This window comes from Sus scrofa, chromosome 2 (genome assembly GCF_000003025.6).
Source record: "Sus scrofa isolate TJ Tabasco breed Duroc chromosome 2, Sscrofa11.1, whole genome shotgun sequence".
Lineage (NCBI taxonomy): Eukaryota > Metazoa > Chordata > Mammalia > Artiodactyla > Suidae > Sus > Sus scrofa.
This window is the reverse complement of record NC_010444.4, coordinates 123,035,436-123,055,378: the sequence shown is the minus strand read 5'-3', so window position 1 is coordinate 123,055,378 and position 19,943 is coordinate 123,035,436. Positions and strand designations below refer to the sequence as shown.

The following is a 19,943-nucleotide window of genomic DNA, read 5'->3' as shown; positions in this document are numbered from 1 at the left end:
CATATTACTGTAAATCTCACACTAAAGATATCAGTACATTTTTAAAAATCTGTCAATTTCCACTGGCTCCTCCTATATGATATTTTTCAATACAATTTTGTGAATGGCTTAGGTTTACCTAAGTGCCAAAATAGGTCCTCCACATTGAAGTATATTTCGTATAAATGATGCTGAGAAGATTCCTAAGAGGGATATAATGTTTCCTTTGGCTTAATGAAATTACATAACTCTTACTTTCCTAAATCAGGGGTCAGCAAACTGTTTCTTTAAGGGCCAAAGAATAATTATTAGGTTTTACTAGACTTTGAGTCTCAGTTGTAACTATTCAACTCTGTCAACTAGAACAAAAGCAGCCATACACAAAAGTGGACAAATAAGTGTGGCTTATGTTCCAAACTTATTTACAAAACAGGTAGGTAACCATTAGTTTACCAATCTCTACCCTAACCTACTGAATATAAACTGCTAATCATAATACAAAAATGTTATACAGGAGTTCCCGTCATGGCGCAGTGGTTAACGAATCCGACTAGAAACCATGAGGTTGCGGGTTCGATCCCTGCCCTTGCTCAGTGGGTTAACGATACGGCGTTGCTGTGAGCTGTGGTGTAGGTCGCAGACGCGGCTCGGATCCCGAGTTGCTGTGGCTCTGGCGTAGGCCAGTGACTACAGCTCCGATTGGACCCCTAGCCTGGGAATCTCCATATGCCACAGAAGCGGCCCTAGAAAAGGCAAAAAGACAAAATAAATAAATAAATAACATTTATTATACTTTAAAACAGATTTCAACCTAATTTAATACCTTTTTTTAGGTTCTCAAGTATATAATTAACATTGTCCATTAGTTTCTAAGCTGAAGAGAGATAAAGAGGTTACCTTTCCCAAAAGTCTTGGTTTAAAAAAAATTTTTTTCTCAAGACTACAAAAAAAGCTTTTGCCACATGCTACTCTTCTGCCAAACAAAACAAATTTCTTCTTTTGCAGTAGGACTTCTTTTTTTCTTCTAAACTCAACTTGCACCAAAGTTAAAGATGATTGTTTTTAGAGATGTCTTCAGTTTCTCTTACATTCGTCATATACTTTTGGTGTGTGTGTGTGTGGTCTTTTTAGGGCCGCACCCACAGCATATGGAGGTTCCCAGGCTAGGGGTCCAATCAGAGCTGTAGCCGCTGGCCTACGTCATGGCCACAGCAACACCAGATCCGAGCTGCGGCTGCAACCTACACCACAGCTATGGCAACACGGGACCCTTAACCACTGAGCAAGCCCAGGAATCAAACCCGTGTTCTTATGGACACCAGTCGGGTTTGTTAACTGCTGAGCCATGATGGGAACTCCCGTCATATACTTTTTTGTTGTTGTTGTTGTTGTTGTTGTTGTTGTTGTTGTTGTTGCTGTTGCTATTTCTTGGGCCGCACCCGCGGCATATGGAGGTTCCCAGGCTAGGGGTTGAATCGGAGCTGTAGCCACCGGCCTACGCCAGAGCCACAGCAACGCGGGATCCGAGCCGTGTCTGCAACCTACACCACAGCTCACGGCAACGCCGGATCGTCAACCCACTGAGCAAGGGCAGGGACCGAACCCGCAACCTCATGGTTCCTAGTCAGATTCGTTAACCACTGCGCCACAACGGGAACTCCTCGTCACATACTTTTTAACATTAGAATTCAATAATGAAGATTACACTGGTCTGGCTAAGGACAACAGCTCTTAAAATTGTGTCAATACTAGTCTTACTGTTTCAAGCTTTCACTTTCCTTGTATTGATTTTTCTTTCATTAAAATACAAAAAAAAAAAAATCCAGAATGTAAAAATTATCAGAACACTGTTAATGTTCCCACTAACTTCTGCAATTAGAAAATATTAAGTACCTGATAACATGGTAAACTGAAAAATACTCAAAGTAATCAGTTAAAAAAAAAAGATAGATAAGAAGAAAAGACCAAAAACCCACAGTGTGACTCTGAAAATGAAAGAATTGAGTGATAAAAAGATGGATTTTTGTGTTGGTTTTCTTGATACCCTAGAACAGTGATTCTTGATTTTATGTATATTGGAATCACCTGGAAGGCTTGCCAAAACAAGACTGCTGGCTCCACCCCACGGTATGTGAATCAGTAAGTCTAGGGTATGGTCCAAGAACTTTTATTTCTAATAAGTTACCAAACAATGCTGATGCCACTATTCTGGGGACCACATTTTGAGAACCACTGCCCTAGGATAAGATGATAAATATGCATCAAGAACCACACACTTGGAATCCTTTACAGCACACAGCTCCAGGCAGAACAACCAGTATTATCAAAGCTGGCAAATAAGGTACAACCCCATTATTATCTCCACCCTGGAAACTTTCACTTGGTCTCCACAAAAGAGTAATAAAAACTTGTTTTAGAAATCAATATTTAAGACTAAAACTGGCTGACAAATGACAGAGAACATTATGGGAAATTTAAAATTTTAAATTTTAATTTAGGTTACTTAAAGATATTCTTTCCATATCTGCTTCTGTGTGGATTTAAAAAGCAGGAGTGGCCTCTATTTTTTAAATGATTTTTATTTTTTCCATCATAGCTGGTTTACAGTGTTCTGCCAATTTTCTACTGTACAGCAAGGTGACCCAGTCACACATGCGTATATACATTCTTTTATTTTTAAATACACAGTAAGCACTCAGGTATTACAAAGTTTGGTTGCTCTCCTCAAAAAATTTACAAACATGGGAGTTCCCATCATGGCTCCGTGGTTAATGAACCCAACTAGTATCCATGTGGAAGCGGGTTCACCTGGCCCCTGCTTAGTGGGTTAAGGATCCCGTGTTGCTGTGAGGTGCGGTGTAGGTCGCAGACGCGGCTTAGATCCTACGTTGCTGTGGCAGCTGCAGCTCAGATCTGGGAACTTCCATATGCCACTGGTGCGGCCCTAAAAAGACAAAAGACAGTAACAACAAAAAATTACAAACCTGCTGATGGCTTAACACTTATTATCTCAACTCCTTCTGGCAAATGCAACTCTTGGCTATAAACCATTTCTGAAGACAGAGTCAACTTGCTGGTACTCTGAAGATTTGCTCTGCAAGCCTGATACTTCTGTGAAAAAGGGGATAAGATCTTCTCTGGAGAAGAAGAATAATGTTCTTCTGGCTGCCAAACTGCTTCAGATATTTTTGTATCTACATTTTCATCTATATAACATAAAAGAACCAAAAAGCAAGAGGGAAACACTATAAACATTGTAATTGCTTCATTTTACAATTCAAAACTGTCTTACAGGAGTTCCCATCATGTCTCAGTGGTAACAAATCCAACTAGGATCCGTGAGGATGCCTGATCCCTGACCTCACTCAGTGGGTTAAGGATCCAGCATTGCTGTGAGCTGTGGTGTAGGTCACAGATGCATCTCGGATCCTCTGTTGCTATGGCTGTGGCATAGGCCAACAGCTATAGATAGGTCCAATTGGCCCCCTAGTCTGGGAATTTCCATATGCCACAGTGTGGCCTGCAGTGTGGCCCTAAAAAGCAAAATAAAAACAAAAACAACAACAAAAAAAACAAATAAAACCTGTCTTATAAAAGATGAAGTAAACATGTTATGATCCTTCACAGCAAAAAAAAAAAAAAAAAAAAAAATCAGAATTTCTTTAACAGAAAAACACTACAAATACCCTTTCTTAATGAGAATAATTTTTTAAAAATATCCACAAAATTATCTAACCATACAAAATTTTTAAATTTAAGCTTAAGGTTAAATAAAACTACAAAACTCACCCAATGAGACAGGAATGGACTTTAAGTGCAAATTCCACATGTGTAACATTGAACAGTTATCTTGGGTGCACTCTATTACGATTAGGTAGAATTTTTCAGAAAATCCATTAGGTGAGCTACCTGTTGATACAACATTATTATGAGATAACTTAATAAACACTCAATTAAAAAATTCAAAATTCTTAAAGTTCCAAAGTGGAATGTAATCAACTTTATTTACCACATGAATTTGTACTACCTTAAAATTTTAACAATTATATGTATGCTATGATTAAGTTTCATTACTGAATTGACAAGCTTAAAAAAGTTACATATTATAGTCATCACCCATAACATTGTTCATATAAATGAGACCAGATTAACTAGGTCATGCCTTTTTTTTTTTTTTTTGGTCTTTTTGTCTTTTTAGGGCTGCACCTGAGGCATATGGACGTTCCCAGGCTAGGGGTATGATCAGAGCTGTTGCTGTCAGCATATGCCACAGCCACAGCAACACCAGACCCGAGCCACGTCTGCGACCTACACCACAGTTCACGGCAACACCAAATCCTTAACCCATGGAGCGAGGCCAGGGATCGAACCCACAATCTCATGGTTCCTAGTCGGATTCATTTCTGCTGCGCCATGATGGTAATTCCTTGTAGATCATTTCTGAAGCATATGAACTGTGTGATAGATACTTTAACTCAACATGTCATGATGAACGCTGTGTTGCCAAATTTTAAAGTAAATAAGACTCCTAAGGGAATGACCTATTAAAGATGTCTCTAAGAACCAAAATATAAATATTCATCATATGACATACTATTGAAGAAATTTTTTCTTAGTGAAAGCCACACAATTTAAGCAGCACAGAGGTTGCTCAAAGTAGTCTAAAACAAGGCATCTATCTAAAATATATCACAAAATCGGTGGTTAATCATTGCCTGAAAAAAATGAACTTTTTCAAATGATGGACTTTAATTCAAGTTTCGTTAATTATATAAGCTGGTCTGCATTATGTATAAAATTATATGAAGAAAAATTACATTAACTACACAAATCATAGAAATATGAAAAAATCAGAGAGAAACTATTATTAGAGTGTGATGGTTTTGTCCTTTTTGAAATTTGCAAAGTAAAAAAGTTTTCCAAAAAATTGGGAAAGAAGGATAACCATAAATATCTTAAATCACATTGTTTTAAGAGACTAAATGAAAAAGTAACTTTAGTAATATATTATGGCTGAGTTAGGCATTTACATTTTAAGAGTTAAGAGAAAGGAAAGGATAAGAGATCACAATATAAGAAAAAAAGAGCAGAAATCAGTCTATTTCTGATCATTTTAATTAGCAAGAAAGAATGCTCCAATAATGAAAATATCTGTAAAACACCGTTTTCTTGACACTAGAGCAAAATAAGATGAAAGTATAGTCCCTTGGTATTTTTTGGGAAATTCTAATAATGAAAGTAATAGTTCCTGAGGTAAAGTCAGTAACAATTACCTGAGTATTTGAAGAAAAACTAGAAAAATTACTTAGTCTTAAAGAAAAAAAGTTAAAAATTGAAGAATCACAGAAAAGAAAATACTAGAATGAAGAGTGTAGCAAAAATCAACCTTAAGCATAGTAGAGTAATTTCCTTAAAAAGTCTTAAAGAGACTTGGATTGTTAACATTTTAAAATTTGTATTAATATTTTAATGCAAAAAAGGGGAAAATAACACTTTGTTGATATAAACAACTCTTTATCCTGTACCTGACATCCTTTTTTTCTCCTTTTTCATATCTTTCAATCATTGTATTTAGGGGTTATATAAACACTACAAGTATTTTTTTCACAGTTCATGCATTCTCAAAGACAACAATAGAAGACTAAGAAAGCAGTGGTAAGAAATTAGACATTCAACATAAAAAAAAAAACTCAAAAAAGTACTTATCAAAGATGAGAAAACATGAAAAAAGTGAATAAACAATGTACAAAAGAAAAATAATCTGGAATACAGAATGCAGTTATTAATATAACTTGAGGCTTGATAACTGACTTTTTAAAAATGACTTTTATTTTTTCCATTATAGTTGGTTTACAGAGTTCTGTCAATTTTCTACTGTACAGCAAAGTGCCTCAGTCATGTATATATACATTCTTTTTCTCACATTATCCTCCATCGCAAGTGACTAGATAATAGTTTCCTATCCTATACAGCAGGAATGACAATTGACTTTTAAAATAAGCACCCACTGTACAGTTTCTTGGTAAACAGTTTTTGAGTTTGGTTTGGCTCTGTAATTGAAAATGATAACCAATATATTTTAGCTTTACTTTGTCCTGTTTTCCTTTATGCAAAATGATAGTTAACACTAGGTGGAGGAGTTTAATATTATTTTTAAAACTTTAATTATAAGAGTATTCATTAAGACAGCAATTATAACTTCAAGTTTAAAGCTAATTCTTTAAATTGTAGATTTTTAAAAGGTTCGGTGTCAATATTATCCACATTGTTAGGCCCGGACTCCTCCTATGCAAAGAGTTCTCACACATTAATGATAAAGAACATGCCTATTATGCATTTTAAAAAAAATAACTGACAAATCCCTTTAATTTTTTCACTGTTATTGCTTTGATAATAAAAAGATACTAATATCTATTAAATATCTCAAATGTACATAGGAAAAATTTAACCTCAAATAGCTAGGAAATATTGTATCAAATTATCTTTATTAACTGCCTAACATACTCTACATCTTATTTCTCATTAGATTAAAAAAAAAATTCTTTTTTACCTGCATCAGAAGATAGTCTGTGTTTTCCCAAATTTTTCTTCTCAAGATTATTCAAAATGAAGTCTTCTTGAAAAACATGAAGCAGTTGGGTTTTTCTGCCCTGCTGAATGTAAATAAATACCAATGTAAATTGACATATATATTATTTGCCTAAAGCAAAGTGGCCAGGAAAAGAATACTTACAAGTTTGGTAATGGGATCTAATGCGATAATGCATCCAGGCCTGGCTGTTGACTGTTGACTTACGATGTTAAACACTTCACCAACATATTTCTGTTTTTGAAAAAAATAGATACCTCCTTTATTAAACAATTAAAAAACAATAACAAATGATGTAAAATTTCAGGCATAAAATATAATAATAAATAAGTTCAAGTGAGACTAAATAAGTGCACAAGTTCCTTTCATTATAAACATTCTAGGATTTTACTAGGGAATTACATAGGAATGAAGAGTCACAGTACACTTGGTACAGAGAAAAACAAAAGCAATGCCTGGTGATTGTTAAGGGGAAAACGTATTTTATATAAATAAGTGTGAAAGACTGACTTTGATCTCATGGAAATGTTCTAAGAATCAATGCTTTTTAAGCATTAATTTTGACAAACAAAGCTAAAAAACAAGTTCACAAACTGTTTACATATGCTGATTTCTTAAGCCACCTATCTCCTGACTGCTCTAGTTAAAGTCACACTGTTAAATTAGATCTTCATCATACTTGATCTATCAGCAGCATTTGATTCTACTGATTACCACCTCCCCCTTGAAATAATTTTCTTCATTTTGGCTTCCATTAGACACCACATTCATGCAATTTTTAACAACGGAATGCCCCAGGGCTCAATCCTTCTATCATTTCTACCTTTCAACTATATGCTCTCCCTCAGTGATCTTATTCAGCTCCACAAATTTATAACCTGTCAACCACTTATTTGCTATTTTCAGCCCAGGCTGCAGTCTTAATTTCAGAGCTCTTAGAGATCAAACAGGCATTTCAAAATTAACATTTCCAAAGCCAGGCTCTTGTATTTCCCTGCTTCTCAAAATCAGCTGCTTAGACTTTTTTCTTAACTTCTCACACAAACTCCATTTCTAGTCCAATCCTCACTACTCACATTCAAAACACATCTAGATTTGACCAAATCTTATCATCTTTATTGCTACCACTTGCTACCATTCTAAGTGCCTCTGACTACAGTAATAGCTTCCTGAAGTGATCGCTCTGATACCACTTAAGCTTCCCAAGTCTTATCTAAATAGTAACCAAAGTGATCCTTTTAAAGCCGAACTCACTGTCATTCTCTTCAAGAGTTTCCTTTTCTTATCTGACCAGGCTAACTTTCTGACTTTATCTCTGGCTACTCTCCACCTCACTCACTCTGTACCATCCACAATGGCCTCCTTGCCATTTCTTACACACCAAACATGCTCTGCCCTCAGGATCTTTGTACTGGCTGCTCTTCTTCCTGAAATACTCTTATCTCTAAATACCCATATAGGTAGCTCCTTCATTTCCTTTAGGTTTTTACTGCAATGGTACCATTTCACTGAGGCTTTCCCTGACCAGCACTTTAGCTGGCACTCCCCACTACATATGCAACACTTTCTCCAAAGTATTTATTAATATATTTTTACCTTTTACCTATATTCCTTCACTAGAATGTTAGCTCATATATTTATCTGTTTTGCTCACAGCTATATTCCCAGCACTTAAAACAATTACTGAAAAATAGAAGGCCCTAAACACAGATGCTTCTACAGTTACACTATATACATGTTTTCAAAAAACTTTGTGTTCTGCAAAACCATGCAATAATAATAACTTAGGAAGAAAACAAGACTGGAGCAGACCACTGACAACTCTGCAACTCTGCAACCAGAACATTAACAAAGGCATTAATTGGTAGTTGAGAAGACTGGTTGAATCTCCTAAACAACAAGCTCAGTATGGCTGAAGGTGACCTCAGGGCATATTTTAAAACATCAAACCCAAAAGAATGGAAATACTGGCTGGAGGTGCTTAGACACTGCATATGGTGGGTAGCTATTAGTTGGGCACAGGAACAAGAGCCCTTTGTCCTAAGAAAAAAACCTTTGCAATGGTGTTGAAAGGACTTTTGCCGATAGTGCAATCATCCTGAAAGCTTTTTTCTTTCTCCGTTAAGATTAAAATTCCACTCCTGTTATTTTACCTTCTCTTGCTAAAAAAAACCTATAGATGAACCAACATAACTTCTACACTATACTGCCAATAGTCACCATTGATCTCTGAGTGAAGAAGTATTATAGAAATGCAGATCGTAGGACACTAGACTCTACTTTTGTGAGAAATTAAAGATATGGTTTCTTTTTAAAGGTGGTTAAGAGCACTGTAAGAGTACAATGCAAATGTGAAAAAAATAAAATAGACACATTTTATTATAAATTATATGTCACAATTGTAGAACATGCTCAATAAGTATAAATTAAGTACTAAAAACATCATATTATATTCTTAGTTTTAAAAGCCAATTACTTACAGAAATTTCAGGATTGGAAAGCTCATACAAAAGTTTCTTGGCATCAATAACTGCTTCATATAATCTCAGATACTGCCCATCACTTGCTACAAAGCATGCACTAGGAGAATTGCAGTACGCACCTAGAAGTATTTTTAAAACATGTGAAATTTAACCTTTAAGCAATAATGTCAGAAAATCTAAATTTCCCAAATAAAAACCAGAATGCTTACCTAGACAGTAACTGGGTATAAGAGTTGGAAGCCATGCCACATTGGAAAATGCAGAAACATGAAGAGAATTAATTCGAGCAAGCTCAGAAACACCTCCAGAAAAAGACAATGGCCCAACTGGATCAACTCTCCAAAGAATAAGCTCACTGTAAACTGCATTGGGATCCTGAAGGGCCATATCAATAGTTCTTTTATTCTGTTGGCCCAAAGAACATTCTTCAGTATTCACAGCATCATAAGGTTGCTTTTGGTTATCAACATCTGGTGTCCTTAATGCATTATGGTGTGACGTTGTCAGCAATAATGGTAATACTGAATGACAAGCTAAATCATTAAGATGAAAGCGATGACCACAGTATCTGGATTTGTGGGAAATACTGAGAACTGTAGAAAAAGCAGATTCTTCAGCAAAACTGACCAACCATTGATTCAGGGAGCCATCAGCATGCTTTGAGATCATCATGACATTAGGGGTAAAAATACTTAATTTTAAACTATTAGTGGATTTACTATGACCAGAAGAGATAAGCATTGACGTGGAACGTGTCAGGCTGGAAGGTTTTTGTTTCCCTTGTTGAATAGCCAGGTCGACATTCTTCGTACAGGCATACATCACTATGCTTCTACAGAGAGAGTTTGCATCACCTGTGGGGAAAGCTACAGGAATTCTGGAAACAAAGGACACCTAGAAGTAAGAAAATAAACGTTAAAATGCATGAAATTATAAAAAGAGGTTTTACAGAACAGTACTAACCTAATATTTAACAAAAAGTAGCTCTCCAGAGATCATAAAAATTGTACCTGTACTTGACGAAACATACCAGGCTGGTATTCGTCCAGCCAATCCACATGCCAAACTAGCAAAGAACCATCCATGGGATGAATACTGAATAGCATGTCTGCATTTTTACTCCATTCTGAGAGAAGTACTTCAATCTGATGATCAATGGCAGCTGAGGGCAATGGTACGAAACTTGAATTTGGTACCAATTTATCATTGCCCAATTCCTTCTTTTCATGATTTACTTTCAGATCATCAACACCGTCATCCATTTCTACAAGCAAAAGGTTCATAATCCAAGTAAGTGCAATCAGCTACTACTATGAATGAAGAAATATTTATAAAAATGCATTCAAGATGAAAAACACAGGTTTTCATATAAATAAGAAATGGGTTTCCCTTGAAAAATACCTGCTCCAGGAATACAAGGCCATTGAAGTTAACTCTGTAATCAGGAAGAAGGCTTAAAGGGCTGAGTCAGTGGATTATTAGTATAAGGACTAATATTGGACTGGAAAATAGGTAAACTAATTTCTAAACTCAGATATACCACAAATAACTACACAGAAGTAAGACTACTTCTCTGGATCTTAGCTTTGCTCCTATTAAAATGATGGAATTGGGGGAATTCTCATTTTGGTATAGAGGAAACGAATCCAACTAGTATCCATGAGGATGTGGGTTCGATCCCTGGCCATACTCAGTGGGTCAGGGATCCAGCGTTGTTGTGAGCTGTGGTGTAGGTCGCTCTGATCCCGTGTTGCTGTGGTTGTGGTGTAGGCTGGCAGCTATAGCTCTGATCCGACCCCTAGCCTGGGAACTTCCATATGACAAGGGTGTGGCCCTAAAAAATTAAGCAATAAATAAATAAAATGAATTAAATTAAACAACAGAGTTGGAATTGGGCTGAATTTTTAAAATATATTATTGGAATGTAATGTGTACTTTCCTCATAGTATCAGATCCAAAAAACCTGAGTACTACATTAGCTTTTCTCTGGTATAAGCACTTAAAACTGATATGACATCTTAAAGAAACCATTTTAAAGAAATACATTAATACTGCCCGAACTCCAGATGTTCTTTAACACACAGGTAATTAAAAATAAACTAGTATGCCAACTTATTGATAGAGGTAAATATGTATATTCTGACCTCTATGTCAAATATCCTAGCCCCTGTTCCTGATTAGAAATACAGAGCCTTTCTTGAAATTCCCACTGTGGTGCAGGGGGTTAGGAATCCAACTTCAGCAGCTCAGGTTGCTGCAGAGGTGGGGGTTCAATCCCTAGCCTGGCACGAAAGGTTAAAGGATCTGGTGTTGTCACAATCGCAGTGAAGGTAGCAGCTGCGGCTCAGATTCAATCCCTGGCCCAGGAGCTTCCATACACCAGGTTAAAAAAAAAAAAAAAGAAATATAGAGCCTTTCTTAAAGAGACTCTCAAAAACTGTGAGACTGTTTACCAGATTTTAAAAAATTAGTCAAGACATATAAATCATTAAGAAAAAGAACAACAGAAAATTCGGCAAAAGGCATGAAGAGGTAAACCACAAAAGGGCTAAGGTAATTCTGTTCAATTTTAACTTGAGAAAATACAAAGTAAAATAAGATGCCATTTGCCTATACCAACTGAGCAAAAAGCAATATAACAAGATCCAGTGTGGGAGTTTCCTGATGGCCTAAGCTTTTAAGGACTTGGCATTGTCACTGCTATGGCTCTGGTACAACTCCTTGCCTGGTAACCTCTATAATCCAAGAGTACAACCAAAAATAAATAAATAAACAAGTCCCCGGAGTACAACTTCAACTTTTTTTTTTTTGCTTTTTTTTTAGGGCTGCACATGCAGCACATGGATGTTCCAGGCTAAAGGGTCAAATCAGAGCTACAGCTGCCAGCCTACGCCACAGCCATAGCAATGCCAGACCTGAGCCGGTCTGAGACCTATACCGGATCCTTAACTCACTGAGTGAGGCCAGGGATTGAACCCACAACCTCATGGTTCCTAGTCGGATTCATTTCTGCTGTGCCACAAAGGGAACTCCCCAGAGTACAACTTTTTCAAAACTACCTTTATACATATATTTGTATGAACCCAGAAAAGAATAAATCTGGAAGGACACTCATCCCAAACTTAACAATACAGAAACTTTATACTGTCTATAGAGTTTGATTTTTTTTTCTAATGAGCACATATAATCTTACAAATAAAATAAAACTTTCTAAAAACAATAACATTTTTGGATGTCCTGCTGTGGTGCAGTGGGTTAATGATCTGACTTGTCTCTGTGGAGGCACTGGTTTGATCCTTGGCCCAGAGCAGTGGGTTAAGGATCCAGTATTGCTGCAGCTGTGGCTCAGGTCACAGCTCTGACTCAGACTCAATCTCTGGCCCAGGAACTTCTGTATGTCATTTGTGTATCTGGCAAAAAAATTTTTTTTTTTGCTTGCTCTTTCAACTCCACTGAGGCTAAATTCACGAAGTTCAATGCAGAGCTTAAGGTCTTGATATAATGCTTCTCAAACTTTAATATATATACAAATCACTGGGAATTTCATTAAATTTCAGATTCTCGTTCAGTAGCTCTAGGTGGAGTTTGAGACTGTGCATCCCTAACAATGTCAATGCTGCTAGTCCACAAATAGTCCTCTAAGTAGTATGGTCATTGTGGCTGATAGAAACAGTAGTACAGAGAATTCTAAAGTCCCGTATCATCATGAGGAAGAAAGCCAGGTGGAAAAAGAACATCTACACTGGATTATTATGAGCAACTTCAAATATGCATGACACTACTGCAATTTTGACGGTTACTTCTAACAGTAGCTGGTATTACCCTAATATAAAAATCTTCGCTATTTTGAACAAAATTTTATATTTTTTTATCCTTCTTAAAGCTTTACCTTCATCAGATTTTACATCTGCCTGATTAGAGTCTTCTACACTGGTCTCAGAAGATGGTTGTTCAAAACTTTTTCTAAGTTGTTGTAAAAAGACTTCCATGGATAAAGTAAAATGCAACTCTTTATTATTTAGCCAGTGTACCACAAAAGGTCCACTCTTCTCTTCATTTTCACTTAGACTCAGGGATGTAATAGAAGGAAGAAGCGGAATGTCTAGAAAGAGCAATAAGAATAAAACAATTAAAATTTTTATCATTTTAGCATACAGAACATTCAGGTCTCTTATTTTTATTATACACTATTACATTTATCTTTAAACCTCTGACATATATTTTATTTAACCTATAATGAAGACTCCAAATATAATGGTTGCAACAATTATTATTAAAGAAAACAGACATAAATGGTAAATTTAACTTACTTATTATAAAGATAAAATACATTCTAGTCATACAGCCTAACTTATTTATACACACATACATGTATATTTTTCTTTGATTCTATAAAATATTCTCATTAAGAAATATGCCTATAATTTGCAGATGTGCTAATAGGGTAGTCTTCATAATTTACATACAAACTTTGGTTAGAAAGTATTTTAACCTGATCTACCATTAAAAATGCCATCATCAAGTTGTCAATAGAACTAGTGATATGTTTATCTCATAGCGACAATTTTCTTTTACTTAGATACTACTTATTTATTAGCACCAAGGTTGAAGTTAGAAAGTATGAAATTGAGGTTCCCTTCTTATATTCAAGAAAGGTATTTAAGACAAACCAACTCGGCTGGAAAAAAATTGTTCGAGAGTTCCCGTTGTGGCTCAGCGGTAATGAATCTGCTACCCGTGAGGACACAGGTTTGATCCCTGGCCTCGATCAGTGGGTTAAGGATCTGGCATTGCCATGAGTTGTGGTATAGGTCGCAGATGTGGCTCGGGTACCGCATTGCTGTGGCTGTGGTGTGCCAGCAGCTCCAATTCAATCCCCGTCCTGGGAACTTCTCGTGGCCCTAAATAAAAAGAAAAAAAAAATTTTTTTTCCTTGATATTACTTTTGATATCACTGGTGAACTAAGTATACTGAAGCACAAATTCAGAGTGAACTGTGAAAACATGATAATCCTTAATTAACAGAGGTAAAGAAAAAAAAATTATCTATTATATTAAATTAAATCCAAATCTAGATCACACTAGTGTCTGCTGAACAGTAAAGGCTGGAATGGATTAAGAAAAGGTAAATAATTTTCTCCAGAACAAATCTGTTGATTTTTTTTAAAAAAAGAGATAAATAATTTGAGTTATATGTTCAAACACAGTCTACTGTTAGACACCAATAGAATCAGTACTATATGGGATGAACAATAAAGGAAAGGATAAAAGAATCTTCTCTGTGTCCCTTGTATTGTAGGCAGGTTCTAAGTGTTGACAGACATTATCTAATCCAAGAGCTCTGTTTATAACTATATATTCTTTAGTAGAATTATTTGACTAATATTTATCTACCCCCTACCTGGTTATATGATTCATGAGCACAAGGATCACACGGTTTTGATCACTACCTTATCTCCAGTTTCTTCCACTATCTCCAGTTCCTATACTGGCACAGACAACACTCAATAAAAGCCCTGAAGGGTTGAACTCCCAATCTCATTCTTCCTACGTGGATACACAATAGTGCCCCCAAGAAACTTAATGGTAGGATTTTCTGATTTTCAACTTACAACCAACCCAAAAGAGATAAGCAATGTATGAAGAATATCACAGGCTTAGTTGTTGAGTACACAATAAGGAGGGGCTTATGTTGACTTTTAGCAGAAGCTTTCTGGCTGAAAAGAAACTCACTTTTCTTTTGGCTCCTGACCTCACTCAAATAACTTGGTAAAGTCATTTTTATGAGAAATCTTCATGGAAAGAGTATAAGAACTAGAACTAAAAGAACATATCATGAACTCCTCTCCTGTCTACTTCTATTAATGGACAAATAAGTTGAAGCCAAATCTGAACTGGGCCTTGAGAAAGAAACAGAACATTGAGAAAGGTTATTCTAACAGATCTAATTTGGGGAAAGTAATTCTCCACACGGTCTAATATAGCTCCTAATATTACTATTTTCCTTTGAATTATTCTATATGTATCATTTTTTCTTAGGTTCATACAATCTAAAGAAAGGTTTTTGAGTTTTCCTTATTGGGAGGTAGTCATAGAGATGCTACATTGAAACTTAGGGTTTCTTCTCCCCTAATACCTTAGCCTTTTTCCATAAAAGTAAGAATTTGAGCTTTCTTTATTCTCAAAATATTGTCCTTTACTCAGCAGATACTTTCAAAATTATTCCAAAGATCTTAGAGTTGCCTGCAGATACTATAAAACTCACAGTATGTTTTTATAAGATAATAATATAATCTTTAATAAAAATTATTCAATATTCTCACATTTACATTTTCTTGGCTCACTGATTTTTTTAAACCTGAGACTGTTGAAAATCAAATAAAAACTAAAAAAAATCAGAATACTCTTCACTCCTACCACAAATACTTCCACACTTTAATTGATCAAAGCATTTCTCACTTTAATTCAAGTAACTAGTAGACCATATCTATTGCTGTATTTCCTTGAAGAATGCAATAGTCCAAATCCAATGTGCTATGTGGACACAGGTTATGCATAATTTATGTTTAAGAATATCTCAAAGTATACAAAAACTCATCAATAGTGGTTGTCTTCTGAGGAGGAAGACTTGAGTGGGATAGAGGTGAAAGAAGCATATCATGTAAAATATTGTTTCTAACTTTTTTCCCCAGTAATATTCTAAAGTTCCACTATAAATGATCCAACTGTGCCCACTTAGTTTTTAAACTCACAGAAAAGACCTAATAAGCACTTAAATCTTTAAATTCATAGATAGATCCTTCAATCTGTTTCACAGCATACATGTGACTACAGAGATAAGTTTCTTAATTCCTCTAATTGTAACTTCTACATATTTCTGCTCAATTTCTGAAATGGCTCCAAATATCAAGTACAAAACACACTGGTTTTATTTCAACAACTATACAATAATTACAAAATATTAGTCTGAGGTGTTAACCTCTAGGTTAAGTACTAGCTCAGATCTTAATTTTTGAATAAACTAAAACAGATTATCTAAATGACCTATCAAGGTTGAAAATCATAGCCTTAAAAAGCAAACAAGTAAACAAAAGCTTCTTTTTGTGTAATCAGTGAGCTAGCTATAATGAAAAGTTAAGAAAGCCAACTACAATTTTTTACTTATTCAAAATGTAAAAGTATAACTTACTTGTTAATAAAATCAATTTAGTCAACTTGAAAAGCATTTTCTGAACAGTGCTTTATTACCTGTGGCTGGGTTGATGCTGGCTGCAATATGAAAGTGGCAAAGTGCATTGGCATGCAGTGGAGTGTTCCTGTGAACCTGATGAGGATCTTGCTGATGTGGCAGGTATCCAGTATGTGCTACAAGTGCAAGGGATCTCCTACGACCCCTACGAAAATGTTTCAGATTTACCTTTGTGAACAAAAAAACAAAGTCAAACAATGCAAAACAAAGTAAAACTAATGCCTATGTTGTCATAAGCATATAGGTATAGGTTACATAATGACTATCAGACATTACACATATCCTATTTCAAATAAGTTTATATGAACAAATACCTTGCAGTATTTTTGTACAGCAAACTTAAAACTTGAAATAAGCTTGGAACTTAGATGAACTCTTCTTTTAACCATCAAGTAATCCTTTAAATTTTATTTAATATTTTCTAATAATTAATTTATCAAACTTAATAAAGTTTACAATTTGCCTGTGGAAAATGATGTCTCTATGCATACTGCTCTCTTTGAATCACAATTTGCTTCCTATGACCATAAAACACTGAATAATACTATCATTATACATTAGGATTATATTTCAGAGTTTACAATGTACTCTCACATAGATCATCTTGTTTGATCCATAAGGCAGACAATGCAAATATTGTTATGCTCATCTCTCATATGATAAAATAGTTTATACAGAACCCAAAGTCACCTAAAAGTGAAATAAGAGTCTTCAAGTTCCCAGTCAAGGACTTCTTTCAATTATTATTACATACAACCATTCTATCAGCTGTTGAGTCTCTATACAATATATACTTAATTATATACTGTGCCATTAGAGCACTGCCTAAGTTTGATAAATAGTTGTTCCATAATCATATAAAACATTCAAAGATAAATCATTTTTAGGTCATTTTCTATTTTCAATATTAGGAAAACAGTAAGAAATATCTCTGTCTATATTTAATTAGCCCCAACATCAAAAAACGACTTTTACTTTCCATACTATAATAATTAATAAAATAAACAATTCAATTTCTTGGGGATTCTAAAGAAAACAAATACAGATTAGATTTTAATAAACTACTCTAATCATTCTTGTAATAATGACAGCACAAACAAGCTCTAAAGAATATAATACATTATTTTTACAGTCAATTCTTTGCATTCTCAGATCTTTATTTTATATTATTTTGGCTAAGTGGAGTATAATCATCCTTTTGTTATCATCTGTTAACCTAAGGTTAACCTAAGTTCCTGTCATAGCTCAACGGAAATGAATCTGACTAGCATCCATGAGGATGCAGGTTTGATCCCTGGCCTTGCTCAGTGGGTTAAGGATCTGGTGTTGCCGTGAGCTATGGTGTAAGCTGCAGATGCAGCTTGAATCCCATGTTCCTGTGGCTGTGGTGTAGGCTGGCGGCTCCTGCTCTGATTTGACCCCTAATCTGGGAATCTCCGTATGCCACTGGTGCAGACCTAAAAAAAAAAAAAAAAAAAAAAAAGGTTAACTTCATAATCAGAGACAGTTTTATTCTAGACAAAATTCTTCAGAATACTTGAACCCTCAAAAACTGAAAATTTTCTGAGAATTGTTTTCCTAAGACATATATTTTTTCATAACTATCCATGACTTTGAATATTAATTAAGATGAATGTTAAAAAAGGTTTTAAAACTTGTAGGAAATAACATCTAACAAAAACACTCACATCTAAAGCATTGTGAACTCGTTCTTTACTGGTAACATTTCTCTTGAAGTTATTTGTTAAATTAATTGGTTCAGTCCAATGGCTGCAGTCACCTCCATAGAGTAAACAATCATTTGGTAAAAATGTCTCTACCCAAAGACGACATACATTATCTTTGCAGCAGGTCAACAGTACATTACATACAGAAGCCCTAAGGAATAAAAAGATTTTAGAGGCAAAAATATAAATTTCTCATGGTATCACATTCTACAATGTTTCTGTAATTATTTAAATGTACACAACTAAGGTATCAATGGAGAAAATGTTAATATACATTTATGCAACACATTTAGTCAAAACCATTACTATTGAGTTGGGCATTTTATTTCATCACAGCAAATGCCTGCTAACCTATTTCTCTTCTATCTAGAACTCAGTAGTCCCTATATCAATAATCTAAGATTCTTCAGATATCCAAAAAACTGAGATCATGCCATAATCGCTCTATTAATAAGCAAAGAAAAAACCCTTCATCTTCTAATAAAATTTTCTGATTCATTCAGTAGCTGCTTATTTGAATCATTTCATAATGTTTCATTTTTACTTCCTGTAAAGGTACATACATGCACACTTGTCATTAATAAGATGCAGTAACTATTTAATACACTTACTGTCTCCTTTCCTAAGATAGATGCTAAAAGCAGTCAGGTTCAAGAACAGAACACTCATGATAAAATATGTATTAGCCACCTCCTTCCTCAGTCATTCTTGACTTTTAGGGAATTTACTGTCTTGCCACCCCACAAAATAAAAGCAAAACAGGAATTCCCTTGTGAAATAGTGGGTTAAGGATCTGGTATTGTCACTGCTGTGGCTCACATTCAATCCCTGGCCTGGGAACTTTCACACTCCATGGATGTAGACAATAAATAAATAAATAAAACCCAAACAATTACATATACTTTAATATACCCCATAAGCATCAAGAGCTCAAAGGTTGAAGCCCTACCAGCAACAACTACCTTTCTATTGCATAACTCTAGGAATTCAGAAAAAAAAAAGTTGCAAGGTCTTGTAACAGACATTTATTCAAAAAGTATCTAGCTGACTAAAAAAGAACAATCAGTACAAAGTTTCTATCATAACTTAGTAAGCTAAAGATAATAAAATTAAAATACTCTGTACTAGTCATTTTTTAAAGCATATCTGCCTGATTTTAAAAGAACAACAGCAAAGGGAACACAGCATGTTTTGTCTTGGTAGCTCTCTCCTTCAGGTTCTCTCCTCTGCTCTAACAGCTCTCTCCCTCCCCCTTCTTCCTCATGTCTACATCTCTGCTTTTCTCCCCATTCCATCCACTCTCTGGGCTTCTCTCCCTCTGCCTTCTCCTAAAATTCTCTGCTTCTCAGCCTCTCTAAGCCACCCTCCCTTTCCACCTTTCCTTTTATCTCTCACCTCTACATCTCCTACGGCCCCCTCCTTCTTCTTAACTTACCTCTGTTTCTCCTTCCTTTCCTCATCCTTATGCCTCTCCCTCCTCCATTTCTTCTCTTTTTCCCTCTATCCCACACTGACCTTTTCCTTTCTCCTTCCCTCTTTTTTTTCAGTTTCTCTCTAGTACACTCACATACACACAGGCAGTGGCAATGAGATTAAAAAATAAACAGAAACAGAAGAAAACACATCACAAGCAATATGGAAAGTTCAAAGTTCATAGTGCCCATCAGTAAATGACAGAATGGGAAGCCTTATAAAAGAAAAAGCAGAAGATAGGAGACTAAAGGGCTGAAAAGATGGCAATCAGGAGAGGTACAGGAACTTAGGCAAGTCCAACAAAATGAGCTAGAAAGGTGCACTCAGAAGCATGGACAGGGCTTAGACTGTGGAGTGTGGGCAGCAGCCCCAGGGTGACTCTCTTTAGGATACCACACCTTACAAATAGTACAAATAGCTAGCAGGTAATATAAACATGTCAT

At 35.4% G+C, this 19,943-nt stretch overlaps 1 protein-coding gene across 9 annotated transcripts in view; it reads right to left on the bottom strand.

Moving 5' to 3' along the window:
* DMXL1 (Dmx like 1) overlaps nucleotides 1–19,943 on the bottom strand; it is a 139,789-nt gene that overhangs the window by 87,487 nt on the left and 32,359 nt on the right. For 8 of the 9 annotated variants that reach the window (XM_021084664.1, XM_021084667.1, XM_021084669.1 and 5 more), the window contains exons 8-17: nucleotides 17,989–18,178; nucleotides 16,300–16,468; nucleotides 12,941–13,153; nucleotides 10,062–10,315; nucleotides 9,261–9,945; nucleotides 9,049–9,170; nucleotides 6,713–6,802; nucleotides 6,530–6,632; nucleotides 3,769–3,888; nucleotides 2,964–3,185 (exon numbers count right to left, since the gene is read on the bottom strand). In XM_021084664.1, the coding sequence (XP_020940323.1) occupies nucleotides 2,964–3,185; nucleotides 3,769–3,888; nucleotides 6,530–6,632; nucleotides 6,713–6,802; nucleotides 9,049–9,170; nucleotides 9,261–9,945; nucleotides 10,062–10,315; nucleotides 12,941–13,153; nucleotides 16,300–16,468; nucleotides 17,989–18,178 (2,168 nt within the window). The remainder of the gene's footprint in view (nucleotides 1–2,963; nucleotides 3,186–3,768; nucleotides 3,889–6,529; nucleotides 6,633–6,712; nucleotides 6,803–9,048; nucleotides 9,171–9,260; nucleotides 9,946–10,061; nucleotides 10,316–12,940; nucleotides 13,154–16,299; nucleotides 16,469–17,988; nucleotides 18,179–19,943) is intronic. The other variant, XM_021084665.1, reaches the window with a different exon arrangement.